Source organism: Mytilus trossulus, chromosome 9 (genome assembly GCF_036588685.1).
Source record: "Mytilus trossulus isolate FHL-02 chromosome 9, PNRI_Mtr1.1.1.hap1, whole genome shotgun sequence".
Classification (NCBI taxonomy): Eukaryota; Metazoa; Mollusca; class Bivalvia; order Mytilida; family Mytilidae; genus Mytilus; species Mytilus trossulus.
Window position 1 is genome coordinate 58,551,992 of NC_086381.1, and position 19,159 is coordinate 58,571,150.

Below are 19,159 nucleotides of genomic sequence, written 5' to 3' on the forward strand. Positions count from 1 at the left end.
ACATGATCTTGGCATTCTTTAGTACATTTTTAAAATATCTTTGAATGATTCTGCGTGATTTGTCTCAATGATAAATCTCGTCTGAATGCCCTTGATCTATGTATCTAACTGTCCCGTATTCTTTGATTAGGAAAAGTATATGAAATTTTGCATTGTACTAGCTCACCATTAATAAATCCTCCAGTTACTTATTGGATTTGCAATGCATCTTGTTGAATATATATGTGATGTATATGTTGTCGAGTAATTTGGTTTTAATATATTATTGGAAGGCTTTATTTTTGGTATGCTATAACACAGAAAAATAAAGATATTGATCTATCCAGCAACGATTCAGATTGAAGCCATACATATACGAAATTGTAAATTAAAATCCTATTGAGTCTAATTTGAAACCAAATAATTGAGTGATTTTGTTTTGTTATACTTATTAAAAAGTTCAGTGGCAAATATAACTTTCAGATGAAAGAAGAAAAGATGATACAATTTTATGAATGACTGTTTTACAATAGAGGCCAAAAAGAATAGTCAGATTTTCAATGTACATGTAACATCTAACAGAGAAGTCAATCGGGAAGTGGACATATCACTAGGTCCGGACAGAATATTTTGACTTATAAATGAGACATTCTTTACTAAAAAAATTGCTGTTCTAGTGGAAATGCGACATACTTTACTAAATAAATATTACTATCCTAGTGGAAATGCAACATTCTTTACTAAAATATGATGCTATCCTAGAGGAAATGCAAAACTTCCAACTGCAAAGTTTTTGGTTTAACCCAGCGATGGATTGCAGAGCCAATCACCTTCCACAGTCGATAAGAGTGCAGCTGATACGAATCAATTGAAGTGCTCTAAATGATGCGGTACATAAAAGTTAAATATTGCATAAATGATGCATCTATCTTTTACAGTTTCGAAGCACTGAATGCCAGTCCATCTATGGTTTCAATGTAATTACACGAAGCTGATTCAGGCCTCAATCCTGGGTAACAATTTCATTCTTGCCAATTAAAACCTTAAAATCGATTGACAAGTTGTTAACTGTGAGTGCCGCATTAAATCTTTTGTAACTATGTCTGAGATTAGACCAATTTACATCGATGTTGAACTTTAAGACTAATTTGAAATAATTGAGAGGTGCTTGTATTGAATTATGGTAATTGAAACGAGAGAACATGCTAAATAACCATGTCGGACGATCTGACCCCGGACGACAGATAAGACTGAGATAGGTCGTCCCTGGCCTATTTTTTCATACAGAAAGAAAAAAAATCTAATTCTTGATGTAACTCAATTTCATGTGACGTAAGTAATTTCATTATGCAAGAAAAAGACATCACTTTTCTTGCATCTGTTTTTCTTCTCTCGGCTACATACGGGTTACTATGCCATGGTTAGGTTAAAGGATAACCAGCCAAATTTGTGTGCACGCATCATTATTTATCGGGGTACCGCTATATGTCTTTTCGTTTGTTTTAATAAGAGTTACATATTATGCATCTGTATATACGAGAGCTGACGAGGATATTAACTTCAACATGGCAAACATAGTATAACGTATATATGATGACTTCCGAAAGTGTGAGGATGGACTTCTATCTAGTACATGTTTTAGAAACAAACACATTTTATTCATAAAAGGTGGGGTGATGGACTCCTTCGCTTTCTTGCATGCTTATAATTGAATGAAACCAAATTCATTCAAAAAGGGTGTAAAAGGGTTAGAAATTGACATTTAGCAAGTATATATTTCGCCTATTATTCTTCTTAGCCTTTCACAGACGTACACTACCAAGCTGTACATTTAGTCAATCAAAATCTCTTTACTTGGTAACCTTTAATAAATGGTTACATTCTGTATTGTGATCATTAAGAATCGCTTATGAAATAATTTGTCAATTGGCTGGACATCATGGTCAGTATAATTGCTGTATTGATTGTGGTGATAATATCCAGCAGATGGAGTTACGGAATATGCCGAAGATATGACGATTGTAGCGCCGAAGCAGCAAGGTTAATAGAACCGACCGGTAAGCTATCAAGATCACCACTGCTTTTCAATATGAATTGGTATAATTGTAGCAATAGTTACATAATTATATATTTCAATGATTCATGTAATATGACGTGCAAAGGGTTATAAGCTAATAGATACATTGGTACTTAGAATTGGTGGACTGAAAAGGGGTCATTATTTTGTCTTTAAAAATAGAAAACTATTAGCATTAACATTGGTCATTCAACAAAATGAAAACTACGCTTAGATATAAGCTGAACCCATTATAATGTTCTAATGTTGGCATTACAAACATATTTCTCAGAAACTGGCTGTATATTTTGAAATGGCAAAAGAATTCAGATGGTATCTTTGCAAACTCAACCCCAGTGCCATTTTTCTCTATAAACTAAACCCGTTGCATTTTCCCAAAATTGCTATTAGTATACAAGAATAACGAACAAATCTCTGAACTATTGGTTTATCTGTACCAATGAAAAAATAGCCGTTTACAGTTTTATTGTTACAGGAAAATAAGGAAATGTTATATAAGGCAAGGATGCGTTTTATAAGAAATTGCTGTCTTTGAATTAAGGCCAGAAATAGAAAATGCTTTTTGGACACATCGTGAATCACCTCAAAGTCGAAACACAGAAAGTTCTTTCTAATTTTAGTTTATACATACAATGTGAACACAAAAGGTGACATTATCTGTCAATAATTTACATTTTATGTACAAACGGTAATTTCATGTAAGACCACGTGTAACATAGACCTAGATAATTAATGTACGTCATGTCCTGCGGCGGCGTATACCGGAAACCTCATAGGAAACTAAATTTACATTTTACTGCTTAATGTACCAATGTAGCATTCGTATCACAATGCCACAATTTCCATTTTAAACTAACAATTAACTTAGTGAACTATCACCTGACACTTGTAAATATTCATAATTTAAAAACTGTTTTGTTTAGTAGTTTTAAAAAAGAGAACAGTAAGACGCAATCTTTGGAAACATGAAAATGTACTTCTCGACCATCTTTTCGAATGGCTTTCCATTTAAATTTGGAAGGAATTTGGGTTTTTGTCAAACTGTGAAGGGTAAAATGACCGTCTGTCATTTCGTTGAAATAAGATAAGTCAGAAAGGTGTAATGGTTGCAAATGAGACGTCTGTTCACTAGAGACCAAAAATATGAGCACATAAACAGCTAAAATAGATCACTGTTCACAATTTAACAATAAGAAACCCTATACCGTTTAGTAAGCTTTTTAAAGAGGCGCGAGAAAAAAAATGTGAAACCAAATTTATTTTACATATAACTATCATAATATTTTTTTGTACATTTCCCCCTTTACGAGCATCTTTTAACAAAATACACATCTGATAAACAAACCACCGGAGTATCTTGAATCAAAGGACCAGAATAATCCGTTAAACAATACCGTATATGTATACCGTAATACAACTCCTGTTAAAATTACAATGTATTAATAAGTCATTGATATCTTCATATATGATCTTGCAGAGACAGACATATTTAATATGATCAAGGATTTGTATAGTAAGACTTGATAATTCGTCGCTGGGTTTCTAAAATGTCGTATATGACTTTTTTGGCTAAAAATACTTTTTGACACCAATGGTCTCGGCGGGAGGAAAGCTTTGGTATTACAAAGTAGCATACAGTTAGACCAATCAAAATGTGTGAAATAAGACATATTACAAAATTGCAAACATCAGTTCCCTGTAAAGTTTGCTTCCAAAATGTTGTATTAAAATTTGAAAATCGTTGTAGAATGATTTTGGTTAAAATATAATTGTACATTTGTTTATTTCTGTAATATATGTTGTAACATTTCAGAAGCCAAGCGACGAATATGATATACTTCTTAACTATTAAAATACGTTAAGATGAAACATCCAAACCATTTAGGGACGTTGGGGTTACACAAAAAGTATACCGAAGGTCAGTCGTGTACTGTTTATTCATTTATCATTCTTTTGCAGGTGTAAAAATATTATTAAAATGAATCTAAATTTACTTCTGTAAAACCGAACGTAAACTTAATGCACTAAATTTAATCCCTTTTGTATTGTGTAGTGTCTGGTTAGTTGCTCTAGCATAAATCATCATCTTTTTAGGCAAATTATTAAGAAATTGGTCGCCTTTTACTATATAATACTATGCTTAATTCGATTTGCTGCAATGAATTATCCATCTGTATTCCGTTTGAAAATACCATTGAGATTATTATAACTGTTTATAAAACAGCACATATTGTCACTCACAATTTAATTATTGGAAGAAAAAAAACATAAGGGGGTCTTTTAAGCAAACTAAACGGTATCTTAACGTTTGTCCACTGTTGAAAGTCGTACGGAGAACAAGAACAGCTACCAGGTCATTTGGTATCAAAAGGATGCTAGGAGTTGTTGCCTTTGAATATTGATTTTTACCTTTTTTGCAGTTCATTGGCAATCATGTTACATCTCTTTTTAAATATATACAGTGTATTTATACTGAAAACCATTTGTCAAGAAAATACGCTTCTAGTTTACATGTTTATCTTATATCATGTATAAAATTTTCAACGGTATTTCTAAACGCTGTATACAAAATAAAATGAAATCTGACTATGGAAACATACTCTTTAATTGAGTTTTCTGGTCCTACTTGATTAAATAATAGCTAGTCATTGTGATGAAATAAATTTTAATCTCACTAAAACAAACCACTAGTTTACAGCAGTAATTAATCTGATAGTGTAATAAAATAGAAAATGTCATTTGAAATGACAATTATCTTGTCTACATGTATGCATGATTGAATTCAACATTTGTTTCTGCATTGAAATGGCCACCATTAAATCTTCGTAGGTAACAAATAAAATAAAGTCTATTTCAGTTGAAAACTCGATATCGACAACAAATTTCCAAGTATTGATTTCAATAGAAATACGAATAGGTTGCATTTCCGTAATTCTGTTATGAATCTTAAATTAGCATAACGACAAACTTTTCTAAAAATAAATGTTCAAATAAATGCTAAAACTTCCCAATCATATTAAAGCATTATACCAATTGCAAATTGTAAGCTTATTTCAAGGTAAGTAGATACTAATTGTATGACGCAGACAGGTAACGGGGAAATTAATTCCAAAATAAACTGTAGGTTTCCAATTTAGGAAGAAAAGTTATGAAAATATGACGTAAACTGGAAGTAGATTTTTTTGATGCAAGAATGGTATCTGGACAATTTCTATGTGTTCCCTTTTCTGTCTTTCTTATTGGATCAGCTAACTACTGTTTGTATATTATTTGAAACTTTATTCTTCTAAATCTGGAATTTTGAAATAAAAAAAAGTAGAAATCACGTTTGTGGAACTTTCGTACAATTTTCTGTATGCATGATGTTAATTGCTTATTCGTGGTTCCAGATCGAACATGTGTAGGAGTACTGTCGCTTGAAATAGCGCATGTAATAATTAAAAGTATTTAATGATCATATTCAAAAATCAATGCTGACATTCTCCAAAAGAAACTATTAAGAAAACATTAATACTCTTTCATATCACTGTAACATATTTTTTTAATAAAATATATTAACATTTCGACATTTGTGGAACAAAAAGATAATTAACTGTATTGTTATGTTTTTTTCCAGAATAGTTTAATGTTGACATGTTTGTAGAAATGCAATTATCTATAAAGTCTAACCAAGGGACTTTCTTTCCATTTTCTATTCAACGGAGTATTTCCAGAAGTCTTGGCTATCAGAATCCTTGGTTGTCAAATAAAAAACGAACACCAGAAATGAATACTAAACAATGAACAGGGCCGTCAGATGATTTAATTAGGAATGGCGATACTATTTAAGGAGCTACCCAATCCAGTACAGTTTATTTGCATGTGGATGAAAAAAGGGGGGCTAAGATGATAAATGTACTGCATTTTTGTATTAATGCAGTTTCATCGTTTAAAATCAAATTAAGATGTCAAAAACTGAGAAACATAAATGGGTGATGATTTTGTAATGCAATATCTTCATGGATGGTTATTTTTACGAAAATTCAATATATGTAAGGGGGCTTTTTAAATCCTAACAGCAAACATGTCCCAAAAATCCTAATCCTTTGCTGATGACCCAGTCCCCCTTTTGCGCGTCTGACTAATATTCTCAATTTTTCTTCAACCCGGTTGCTCAAACCCCAAATTCAAGTCAAGGCTACAGAAATACATATGAGTCATATATAAAATTGCTGTTTTAACAGTCAACGTAACGATATCTTTTTGCACAAGTGACATAGAGATAACCTCTATTATTAAGTTAGACAGTACGGGTAGATACCTGGGTAAATAAATTGAATTTCTTTGATAAAAAGTCAATAGTTTTCTCGTTCGTCTTCTTCCTTTAAAAACCCTGTTAAATGTAATGTTTACAAGACCGACAAAACGCACCTTAACTTATTATAGGTGGTCTTAACCTTTAATACTGTTTATGAATGAAGTCGTTAGGTATTGTCAAATTTTGTTTCGCCGGTATTGTAAACTTTGTAAAGATCTCCTCTATGAGTACAGCCATTTTGAACAACACGGTCAACCGTTGTATACATAAACACGATTAGTTTCTTGAGATGGAAGTTTTTTGATGAAGTCATATTTCCCGTACTTTATGCTTTTCTATGAATGAAATCATTAGGGTATCATAAAAATTAAGTGTCGGTATTGTAAACTTCATAAAATTCTCTCTAGGATAGCAGGCGCTTCAAATCACACATTTAACCCTTGTACACATAAACACGATCAAATTCTTCTGACGGAAGCTTTGAGGAAGGGTGGTAAGGTATTGTCAAATTTCGATATTCTTGAAATTGCTTTCTTGGATTACAGCCACTTGAACCATACGGTTAACCACCGTTGCATACATAACCACGATCAGTTTCTTGAGACGAAAGTTTGTTGGGTGTAGTGTTACTATGTTCTGCTTATGGTGAATGAGGAATTGTCAAATGAAGTTTATGTATTGTAAGCTTAGTCAAGCTGGCTCTCTATAATTACAACCACTTTTAACCACACAACCAAAGGCTGCATACATATACACGATCTTTTTCTTGAGACGGATATACACGATCAGTTTCTCGAGATGGAAGTTTTTTAGGATGAAGTCATATACCGGTATGATGATGCTTTTTATGAATGGAGTTGGCTTCATTTAGGTATTATCAAATCAATTTTCGATATAGTAAAGTTAGTAAAGTTGGCTCCATAAAGGATTACAGCCGCTTGGAACCACACAGTCAACCCTTGTAAACATAAACACGACAAGTTTCCTCAGACGGAAGGTTTATGGGTGAAGTCATATTTCACGTATATTATCAGCCAATGGATAATTAAACAATTATTAGGGTATAGAGAATTGAAACTAACTGAACATGTGTCAAAGAGACAAACTGATAAAAAAGCAGAAAACAGACCAATGGTACCCCAATGGGTCGTCAACGCAGCAAGAAAATGCTACAACTACGGAGGCGGGATGCAGCTGGCCCCTTAAAGTTGGTGTACATATATATAGGTTCAGCGAAATGGACGCCACACTTAACTTCAAAACATACAAATGAACCAAAATTTAAAAAAAACAAACACATAACTAACAAAGACTGATCAACATAACTTTACAAAGGACTACTAACAGGTACTAACATACCAGCTCAAGACTTCAATCAAACTGTCTTTCGTACACGTAAGCGACAGTATGTACCATTGACAGATATATTTAAAACATTCAAGTTAAATGAATTTAACCACAAAATCACCTTCATTAGATTAGGAAAATAGTGACAAAGCAATTTAATTAAAAGAATACTATAAAGATCGAAACTTTAATTGTCATTTATTTATAGGTTAGACAATACTTGGTCATGTTTTATGAAGATTTAAGCCCAAGGCGAAGCCGAGGGCTTAAATCTTCATAAAACATGACCAAGTATTGTCTGACCAATTTAGAACATATTCACACTTTTGAGTGACCTTACAAAACTATCCTTTCCCATTGTAATATTCAAACCTAAATACGAGTTCACTTTTATAATGAACTAAATATAAAACATAGGTAATTAATGATCATTTCAATGAATGAAATGAAATAGCACGGACATAATTTGTGAAGGATAAATTGTTTTATTTCTGCTTCAGGTAAATTTTAATACTCATATATCTTTACATTTTTTTTATTTTAAAAAGCAACACAATACTATATAAATCCCCTTTTTGGAATTTGATTTTTTCTATAGATAAAAAAACTCTGTATGCAAATTTGAATTCAGACCATTCAACATTAAATGCTTACTTTTTATTGATAAATATAAATGTATTGCGTTTCTCCGAAAACAACCCTTTGCTTTATATATCAGCAGTCTGGCATTGTGTTTTTTGAAGGAAAGAAAAATAATTCCCTCAAATGTAAGGTATACAAATTAAATAAATATCATTTTATTTATCCTTACCAATTTTGTTTGTGTATCCTATTATGTGTACCATGAAAAAATGCATGAAATTTTGCAAAATTCAAAATGTTTTTATTTTAATCTTGATCTTTCATCTTTAATCAGTAGGCTATTTTCCCAAGGAAAATGCCTTAGGGGATTGTACACTTCGTTAGTGCAGCTTTTAAGAGTTCACTTTCATAATTAACTGACAATGAAAAGTCATTCATGTATAGCATTTCATAGTGCATGGAAAACCATGTACTATGAAAATTAGAGGGCAAAAAACTGACTTTTCATTGGACGAGAAGGGGTGAGTATGTTCTAAAGTAAAATAGATTTAATTTTACCAAAAGTGGTAATATGTAATAAACCGACATATTTATTTCGTTGTAAAAAGACGCTTATGTTCTGTGTTACTCAATTTCTTTTCAATTGTTCAACTATATACACTTATACCTTTTTCAGGTTAAATATCAAGAAATACAAGCAATTAACATATACCATTGAACAAAATTGTCATTAACTTTAAGATCGACCGAGTAGAGTAGAAAACATTGCTACACAGAACCGTTATCGGCCCACGTGTTAATTGTCTGAATTGCATTGGATAATAAGGGGTCATATTTTGGAAATTCTTTGTTTTTTTTAAATTTTAAAAAAAGTTGGCAAAAAATAGGCTTGAACATACTTCTTCTAATCTTTTCATTTTTTATTAAAGAAATGCACATGTACGTGGAACCCTTTCTCCCTTTAAAAAATAATTATCCGACATTTGACCGTTCAACCTTCATGAATCGCTATTTTCAGGGACAAGAAATTAGTCAATTCATATTATCGTGGGAACCTTTTGAATGATTTCGTAATATTTGGTCAGGTGATTATTTTTTTTATGGTGTAAAAGATGTATTTATACATTAAACTACTCTATGATACATGTATAATATACATTGTGGTTGACTATACCGGGGTACTCGGAAATGCACTTGTTTTTTCTAGTTAAAACTGGTATACAGCCAGTGCAAGTACATGTACATATCGGCTTATCAGTGACGTAATCTGTCAACAATGAAATGGCTTCACTCAACATAAATGTACATGTAATAATAAGTTGTTAAGTCACGCAGTCAATAAAACCATTTAAAAAAATTGAAGGTGCAGTCTGATAGATTTTATAGATATTAATCTATTATGCAAACTTCACTCTTCAGTTTGTAAACATTTAAAAGATATAGATCTCATGTTATGATTATTTAAAGTTAAAAAATTAAATATTCTCTTTCAAGTCTTTTTCCAGTCTGACAAATGCACAGTTCAGAAAAAAGAAGTTCGTAGTTCGGTGCTAGATCTATGAATAATTGACTTAGTAAAAATGCAAATAATGCTGCCATTCATTCATACATTCATTTTAGTTTCTTGTTTATATTTCGGAGTTTCTTATGATGTCCATTACACTGAACTAGTATACATTTTTGTTAAGGGGCCAGCTGAAGCAAGCATCCAGGTGCGGGAGTTTCTCGCTGCATTGAAGACCCATTAACTACTAGTGGCCTTCGGCTTTTGTCTGCTATTTGGTCGGGTTGTTGTCTTTTTGACACATCGAATCCCCATTTTCATTCTCAATTTTATATATATACATTGTATACATGTATAATATATCATTTCCTTTGATATAAGATCCTTACAAGGATCACCCTTTCCCCCCGCCAAATTGACCGCTGGTGCCAAATATTCAGGGTAAAAATAAAATCGATGAATGTGCAAGCAAACTATCATGGATGACAACATCAAGCTACACAAAGATAAGTTTTGGTTTCGGAACAGGACATTGGTAAAAAACTAATCGAAGTGCAATCGGCCTTTGTTATCTCCATAACAAAAGCTTGGCTAGTTAGGTTTCTTTTCTTTACCAAGGCTTATCCTTAACTGTTAAACAGGGACCCAATTTTTAGTTTGAAAAATAACAACCTAACGCTTAGAACAAACGTTGGACTGCAACAAATATGCAGATCCTTTACAAACTAACGATTCAATTAAGTGGCGAGAGCGTTCAACTTTGACAACACCAGTCTTAAAATGCACCTTCTCAATAACAATGTATGCTGACTTCGAATTGATACATTCTGTATAGATTCGACCCGCTCAGAACTATAAGCGGGTTAGATTAAAGAGGACAAATGGACCAACACAATATAACTTGAGGATAATTATTAATGAGAAACATTCGATACAGGAAATTACAAAGAACCCCCGCGAGTGGTTTGATGTGGTTTTATGCGGTTGCCAATGGCATGCTAGTCCTTTCGCTGACCCTTAACAGACTTAACAGATCGTGTTTCCATCGTACGAGCTTTAAACTACACCACCCACGCTTCAGTTTTTAGATGGATTTACTTTATGACCTTTGACTCCATTCAATAAACCATGACAAAATCTTCTAAAAGTTCAAGTTGACAATCTTTTAATGTTTGTTCGTTTGAGAACAATATTGGATTTTATGAATGAGTCTACAATCTTTCGTCATGGTTCAAGTGTAATTCGTAAATTCTCTAAAACGAGGCAATATCACTTCTGTTTTGTTTTATACCTACATATTAATTTCTGACTCATTTATACCGCAAGAAATGAGTTACATTTCAAATTAAGAAAGAATTTATTTTCAGATGGAAATCGAGGATTTTGACGGGGAAAAAAAGTCAACGTTTTGTGGTTGAACATTTAAAGTCTATATATGTATCTTCCAAAATCCTCTTTGTAATCCACAAAGATTATCCTACATCTTTTGTAATAAGACGCTAATCGCTTTTTAATATGATAAACTGTGAAAAAGAATCATATTTTTCCATTTTTTGAAATAGACACTTTCTCACATTTCAATCAAATGTGTATACTTCGTTTCAATGTATGTATATTTACATAACGTATAAAACATAATAGCATGATATAACTGTATAATGCAGGGTTCTGTTCCCACCTTAACCACGCATTCAAATATCAAATTGAGACTTAAAATGTCCAATTTACACAATTACATGTATAACATGATATTATCAATTCTGTATAAAGAACAATTTTCTCATTGTTATTATAATAAAATATTTAAAAATATTTAAACTCGAATGTGAGAGTATTGAAAGGACAAATTATTCGATCTTTTGTAATTCGTGACCAGTACTTAAAATGACTAAATCTAATTTGAAAGAATCATTTATTAAATTGAAATCTTTATTTTTACGTTTATTTCCTGTTGAATTTAGGTCTTAAGCTGATTCGTTCGAAGTTTCGTGTATAAATGTACTTAATAATCACGACTGTCACACAAACATACCACAGTTGACAACGTCTAACATATTTTAATAACCACAAAAGTGTTCTTTTCATTTCGTACTTACATCAAGTTAAATTTAAACGATTAAAAGAACTTCAAAAAAATTCAAATTTCATTATTTTTTTTTTTAATTTTCAATGTTCATTTTCAACTTCAAACTTTCCTTTTCATGTTAAAAAAGTTGATACATTTTGAATTCAGGGCGTCCGAATGGCTTCTCAAAATTTAGCTTAACAAGGGACACTCAAAAGTTAAAACTTAGAAATTTAGAAGCCAATGAATGTTACAAGTGGCAAATCCAGAGGGGGATTCCGGGGGTTGTATTCCCATTGTTTTCATGATCAATGCTTCTGAACGGGGACAATAGGTTCAAACCCCCTTTTTATCGTTCTATTCGCCCCTTCAAGTTTTAAAAAAAATCCCCTGATAACCAAAGAGTACATAAAGCAAATAGTTTTAATTTCTAACACCAACCCTGTCTGATGGATTCGGGAGCCTTGTTTCTTAATGATTTCAAAAGGGACGTTGGTGTTAGTAAAACTTTGTCTAGGGAGCAATCATAGAAAATGAAATAAATTGGGAATGTGTCCATGGCACACAATTGATACCCCGCTTAATACTAGTATAGAGACCGGAAACGAAAAAATCCAGCATTTTTTCCATTTTTAAAGAGTCAATACTCTAGAACGGTAAAACTGACGCCACCAAATTCAAATTTGATCTTTGAGTTTTGGGCAATAAGCATTGCGTATAAGTTTCGTAACATTTGGTTGAGGAAAACTAATTAGCAAGTTTAAGAACGGCAAAGAAAAATCAGCCATTTTTCCATTCAGAAAGGGGCAAAACTCTAGCACGATAAAAGTGACGGCGCCAATATCTAAATTTGGTCTGTGTTTTGTGGAAATAAGCATTGTGCTTATGTTTCATAAGTTTTGGTTGAGGCAAACTAATTTAAAAGTTAGAGAACGGAAACCAATTTTTGGACGTGCGTACGTACGTGCATACGCTCCGACGGAAAAGGGTAAAACTTAATGCCCCTTCCGCTACGACAGGGGTACAAACAGATTTTCTTTTGAAACACTAAGTTAAACGGACAAAACAAAGTTATTCGTATAGCCCTTTTTTTGGTTGGTATAATAAGCAACGTATAATTTCATCACGTGAAAACATAGTACGAAAGAAAAAAAGGACAAAATTAACCCAAAAACCAAGGAACATCAATGTTCTTATACAGCTGACTATGCCGTGTGGGCTTTGCTCATTGTTGAAGGCCATACGGGGACCTATAGTTGTTAATGTCTTTGTCATTTGGTCTCTTGTGGAGAGTTGTCTTGTTGGCAATAATACCACATCTTCTTTTTTTCATATTTATTAATCTAGACTCTGTACTTCGTAGTCGAATGTCACATACAAAGACAAATTATACAAATGCCCAACTGAAATATAATATGTCACGTGCACTTTAATTAATGAATTTATAGACTCTTTTTTGAAGATCTAAATAATGACTACTTATGATAAAACAATATGAACATTATACATGCTTCAAAAATGTCTGTTAACTGTCACCTTGGGGTGACATTTCGACACATACGTGTAGTTATCTTGATTTTATCATAAGGACGATGTACTGTACAAATATTACTGTTAAAATTAGTATAATATAGTAAAATGGACTTTATAAAAATTTTGGTCAAAAACTAGGTCATTGGACTGTTTGAAAATGCTGGAAATAAACTCATCATAGATACAAGGATTTTACCTTTGTACGTTACGCACATTTCGTCTATTAAAATTCCTCAATGACGCTCGAATCAAAAGAGTTAAAAAGACCAAATAAAAGTCCGAAGTTGAAGGAGTTTTTCTATTATTTCGTTTCCGGTTTTAGATTTAACTAGAAGAAAACATTTTAGATTAAAAAAAAAAAAATCGCATGAAACGGAAGTAAATATAGAATTACTTCTGTCTAAAATATGAAATCATAGAAAACCACGAAAATTGTCCATCTCATTAAGAACACCCGCAACACATTTTCCTCGAGTTAGTACATGTAGTATAAGGTTTCAATCGCGAGAAGTGCAAATAAACACGTACTATACTAATAAAACAAAATATTCAATAAAAATCCCAATGCGCATATCAATGTTGTTTCTATTAAACGTTACAATAATTAAGACATATAGTCACACCTGAATAAATTCAAAAGTGATTGATCCAAAATTCTATCATTTCCCCCTGAAAAATTAATTTAACTCTTCCTTGACAGCATCAACTGTACATTATACGAATCACAAAAGTAATTACATTGCAATAAAGAAATTTGTAATAATGATTAATTAGCAATAATAACTAATTACAAGTACTTACCGAAAAGACAACTAAAATCAGATAGAAAACGTTTGTAACCATTTTTATCTCCAAATTATTAATTTTACAGGTGCGAAATACAGGTATCCTCTCTTTTGAACTCAACTAAAATGGAACGTTGTGTTTGGCGTTCAATAATCAATAATGATATTAGCAGAGAAAATATCAACCAGAAAAATCACAACTTCCATTCATTTTTGTCTCTTTTAAAATGTAATGTTCTACCTTTTACGTTTCCAATCGATTACAGCGGTGTAAATTTCCGCTGTCAATCAAACAGTCTACGTCAAGTTAAAAACAATTCTAGTTGATTAATACCGTCCCAAAGTACAGCCCACTTTTTATGTATTTGTATCTGCGATGATTTAAATGAATTATTTCCACAGTATGCGAATAAAAAATTAAGTAATTTCCTTTAATACACAATAAATTATATCCTATTTTAACAAAGAAAGAAGTACCACGTGGAAAATTCACCAATTTGAGAGACGAAAAAAAACGTTATTCGCCCAACACCTGCATACTAACTAGATCGTGGACTATACTTTACACCTAATTAAATTTAGATTATAAGTAATTATTGATATGTAAAGTATGACTTGTTAGTACAACTGTCTGACGATCAAGGGTCGATCTACCTTTTTAAAAGGTTGTTTGATCATAGTATTACCCGAGTTTTAGAATTATTGAACCGAACCATACACGGTATTTGAGTATTTAAATATTTCATTGTTTATAAAGTATCTAAAATATTTAAAAGTTTGTTTTGAATTCTAAACAGACGTATTATAGACTGGGAGTGTTTAAAGCTTAAATTGTTGTTATTTTGAAAGTATTTAAAAATTGAAATTTATGTGTGAAAACTGAATTTACATTTCCTGAAATTCATTGTGCATGAAATGCATATTCATACAATAAATAAAAGTGTGTTTTGAAATAATTATATTAAGTATATCAAACATTAAACAAAGCTTATTGAAGCATTTCATACAGTATATAAACATACAACATTTTGTTTGAATGGAAAATAAGGATGAAGTTTGTTAATGCACAACAGACAATCCGTTTCATGCAATCTGTAAATATTAACAAAGACCCAGTGATTGAATTGCTGTTCTTCATTTCAAAGTCTCAATAAGGATTTCAACACATAGGAAAAGATCACCGATAACTTCTGGTTCAACACGACAGGTTCACTAGTGGTACAATCCCGACACACACACTCTGTTAACATAAGCAAAGACGCAGTGGTTGTATTGTTGTTTTTTATTTCAAAGTCTCAATAAGGATTGCAACACATAGAAAAATATCACAGATCGCTTCTGGTTCAACACGACAGGTTCGCAACACAACCACTAGTGGTACAATCCCGACATACACTCTGTAAACATAAGCAAAGACGCAGTGGTTATATTGTTGTTCTCCATCCCAAAGGTACAATAAAGACTTTTAATAACACATAGCAAAAGCTCACAGTTGACTTGTCTTCAAGTTCAATGCATTCCCTAACACCGATCTGGACAACCTGCAGGTTCACAAGACAATCACAAGTGATGCAATCCCTACACACTTATGGTCACTTATTGTAAACATGTTAAACAAAGAACTGAATTGCTGTTCTTCATCCTAAAGGCTCAATGAGGACTTTAACACATAGCAAAAGCTCACAGCTCAATTCCGATTCAACACGGTCCCTCATACCGGTTCGGACAAACTCTCGCTCAGTGCAACCTGCAGGTTTACAAGACAGCCACTAGAGCCGGGTACAATCCACCCCCTCCCCACATACACACTGTAAGCAGTGATTGTATTGCTGTTCTTCGTCTCAAAATCACAAAGGTTAATATTACTTCGATACATAAAAGAGTACTGCTGACCTCCAGTTCCATTCGGCTTTCCTCGGTAGAATCCGCAACTCTCCTTGTTAGATGAGGGTACGGAATCGACCGAGCTGAGACGAATGCTCTGGTTCAACATGGTACCTAAAACCGGTCTAGGCAAAACGCTCCAGTAAACCCGGAGGTAGGTAATAAACGCATAACAACCCTAATAGTACGCATAAACACAACCTAAAAAAAAAAACCAAAACAATTAAGAAACGAAACGAAACTTCAAACTCAATTGAACGTTGTATGAGGGTCTTACTATTAATAGACTTTACAGAATAAAAGAAAAAAGAAATAAAAGAGGGAGAAAATGGCAAAAATAAAGAAAAGGGAATAATGGGTTGCTAAAATATAAAAGATAGAGAGTAATAAATGGACAGAATAAATTTACGTTATAGAAAAAAACATTCTTAAGAATTAAAGAACGAAAAAGTAAACAATTGGAGACACTCCATCCTGATTCCAGAACCTCTTCTATGGGAATTAAGCTAGTGCATTTCATTGATTGCTGTTGTGCAAATTAATTAATTTCTTGTACCTTTTGGAGTGATGTTAAGAAACACTTTTATGTACCAGAATTTAGCATTCCAAAATTTTGTACCTAATGAAGCACCAAAACGTATTCCAAAATACGTTCAGGATGCACGTATGTTGTTTATTTGACTTCACCAAGAATATAAAAAAAGAGAACAATGGACAATCAAAAACCACATGTCGAAAAAAGTTACCGAACAACACGACCTTAACCAACATGACCAATTGAACTTAGGTGATCCCGAAAGGTCGGAAGTTCGGACATCTTACGTTGTACTATGCATAGCCTCTGTACTGTGAATTCATTTATGTTCGTGGGTATATGATTTCGTGGTTTTGTCAACTTTTGCATAAAAAGCTTATACAAAATTTGTTTTCGTTGAATATTTGAATTCATGGATCATCTGTACCAACGAAACCCACAAAAATTGACATTCAACAAATAATTATAATGAACACACAGAATTTCATTTGTTTCAAAGCAGCAAACTGCACACAAAAACGAAAACTTTAAAACAGGATCAAACACTTTTTCATTTGCAATAAACTTGTAAAGATTTTGACAGAGGACATAAAATCTAATGTCAGAGTAATGATATTAGACCTGTTTACAAGATTACATTAACCTGGATGTTAAAGTGAACGACTTTGTTATTATAAGTTCATAACTAGTCATATGTAATATATAAAATTTGTAATACTACCGTTTTTGTACTATATAAAGCTATGGTCTGTGATTGTCACGAAGTGAGAGACCCATATGCACTTTGAATCCCCTTTATCTCTTTAATAGATCTATTCTTTTGGGAGGAAAACGATCGATTATAAATGTATGTTGTTTGCGGGATATCAATGCAGTGGCTAATATTACATGCAAACACGTTAACATATTAATCGGTAGTTCAAGTAAGGGCGAAGATCGAGCAGGGCCCGGGGACTTTCTTTCGTTTGTTCAAGAAAAGTATAGTCAAGAGATTATTTTGTCTGTAATTGCTTTGTCTTTCAAAGAAATTTTCAAACGCGGTGTAGTTGTTTCGGCACTTTTCTTATGTTTATCAAAATTGGTAGAGAATTCGGTGCCGTTAAAATATATCAATAATAAACACCAATAAAAATCCCTCGCATATCATATTACTAATTGTAGATAATGACCAATCAATGAAAAACCTGCAAGTAATATACCACCCCAGAGTATGATTTAATGAAATTCTCTGAAATCAATAGATCATATAGAACATAAGTTGGGAGCATAAACCTTCAAACTCATCTACTATTAATTACGCATACTTAATTTTTGTTCAGGGGTCAAATGATTTTCTCGCTTTGTTGAAGACCGATTGGTGGCCTTGGGGTGTTTTTTGCTCTTTGGTCGGGTTGCTCTCTCTTTGACACATTCCCCATTTTTATTCTCAATTTTATTATAATAAGAAATAAGTATCAAATGCACACATGTATGTGTCAAGAGCGGGACAACAGCAAACGTGCACTTGTTAATCATAAGTAATAAAATTAAGAATAGACAACAACCCGACCAAAGAGCAGAAAACATTCAACACGTCGACATATAAAAAATCGAGGAGCAAGTGATGAGAACTTATTTTAATAAGATTGGGCTTCAGCTGGATCCAAACAAAAATGTGTTCTAGTTCAGTGAAAATGGACGTCATGCTAAACTCCAAAAACCACTTCTTTCCCGATTTTATCTATGAATCTCTGGTCAATGTTGAATGTTTAAATCATCACATGTGTGAAAATGTTAAGAAAACATACTTTGTAAAAATTCTATTATCCTGATCGTAAACAATCACTCCAGGCAATTGTAAATACATCGCTTTCCTATTCTCATCTAATTCCTAATCGATGATAAATCAGATCAACCGATAGTCCTTAGGAGATTTGTATTCGTACTACAATATCAAAGTATTTATTTAAGAAGTTCTTCAATGATGTACAAAATAATCCACTCCTCATATTTTATACTGACCATATCAGTGAAACGGGGTAATTCTTTTCCTAAAAAAATGGAGAATATAACATTTTTCACGGTCCGCTTGATACCTCAAAGTTGGACTTTACAAGGGCTGAATTCAAAATCTTTGGTTAGACTCTCAAATCTTGCCATATCCTGCCCTAGACTAGACTAGACTACTAGACTACTAGACTAGACTTGACTAGATTAGACTACTAGACTAGACTTGACTAGACTAGACTACTAGACTAGACTTGACTAGACTAGATTACTAGACTAGACTTGACTAGACTAGACTACTAGACTTGACTAGACTACTAGACTAGACTTGACTAGACTAGACTTGACTAGACTAGACTACTAGACTAGACTTGACTAGACTACACTACACTAACATATAATACACTAGACTAGACTACACTACACTACACTACACTACACTACACTACACTACACTACACCACTCCACTAGACTACACTAGACTAGACTAGACTAGACTACTCTACACTACACTACACTACAAATTTTAAGTGATAAATGTTATTTTTCTCTCATGAAATTCGGCCTCTTCCGACATATCTGAC

The 19,159-nt window shown here is 32.7% G+C and overlaps 1 protein-coding gene across 1 annotated transcript in view; it reads right to left on the minus strand.

Moving 5' to 3' along the window:
• The window catches only part of LOC134683170 (uncharacterized), a 37,550-nt gene extending 22,743 nt beyond the window's left edge, over positions 1-14,807 (minus strand). Inside the window, exon 1 of the mRNA XM_063542288.1 lies at positions 14,186-14,807. Coding sequence (XP_063398358.1) covers positions 14,186-14,227 — 42 coding nt within the window. The 5' untranslated portion in view covers positions 14,228-14,807. The remainder of the gene's footprint in view (positions 1-14,185) is intronic.
• Between the last annotated feature and the right edge of the window lie 4,352 nt (positions 14,808-19,159).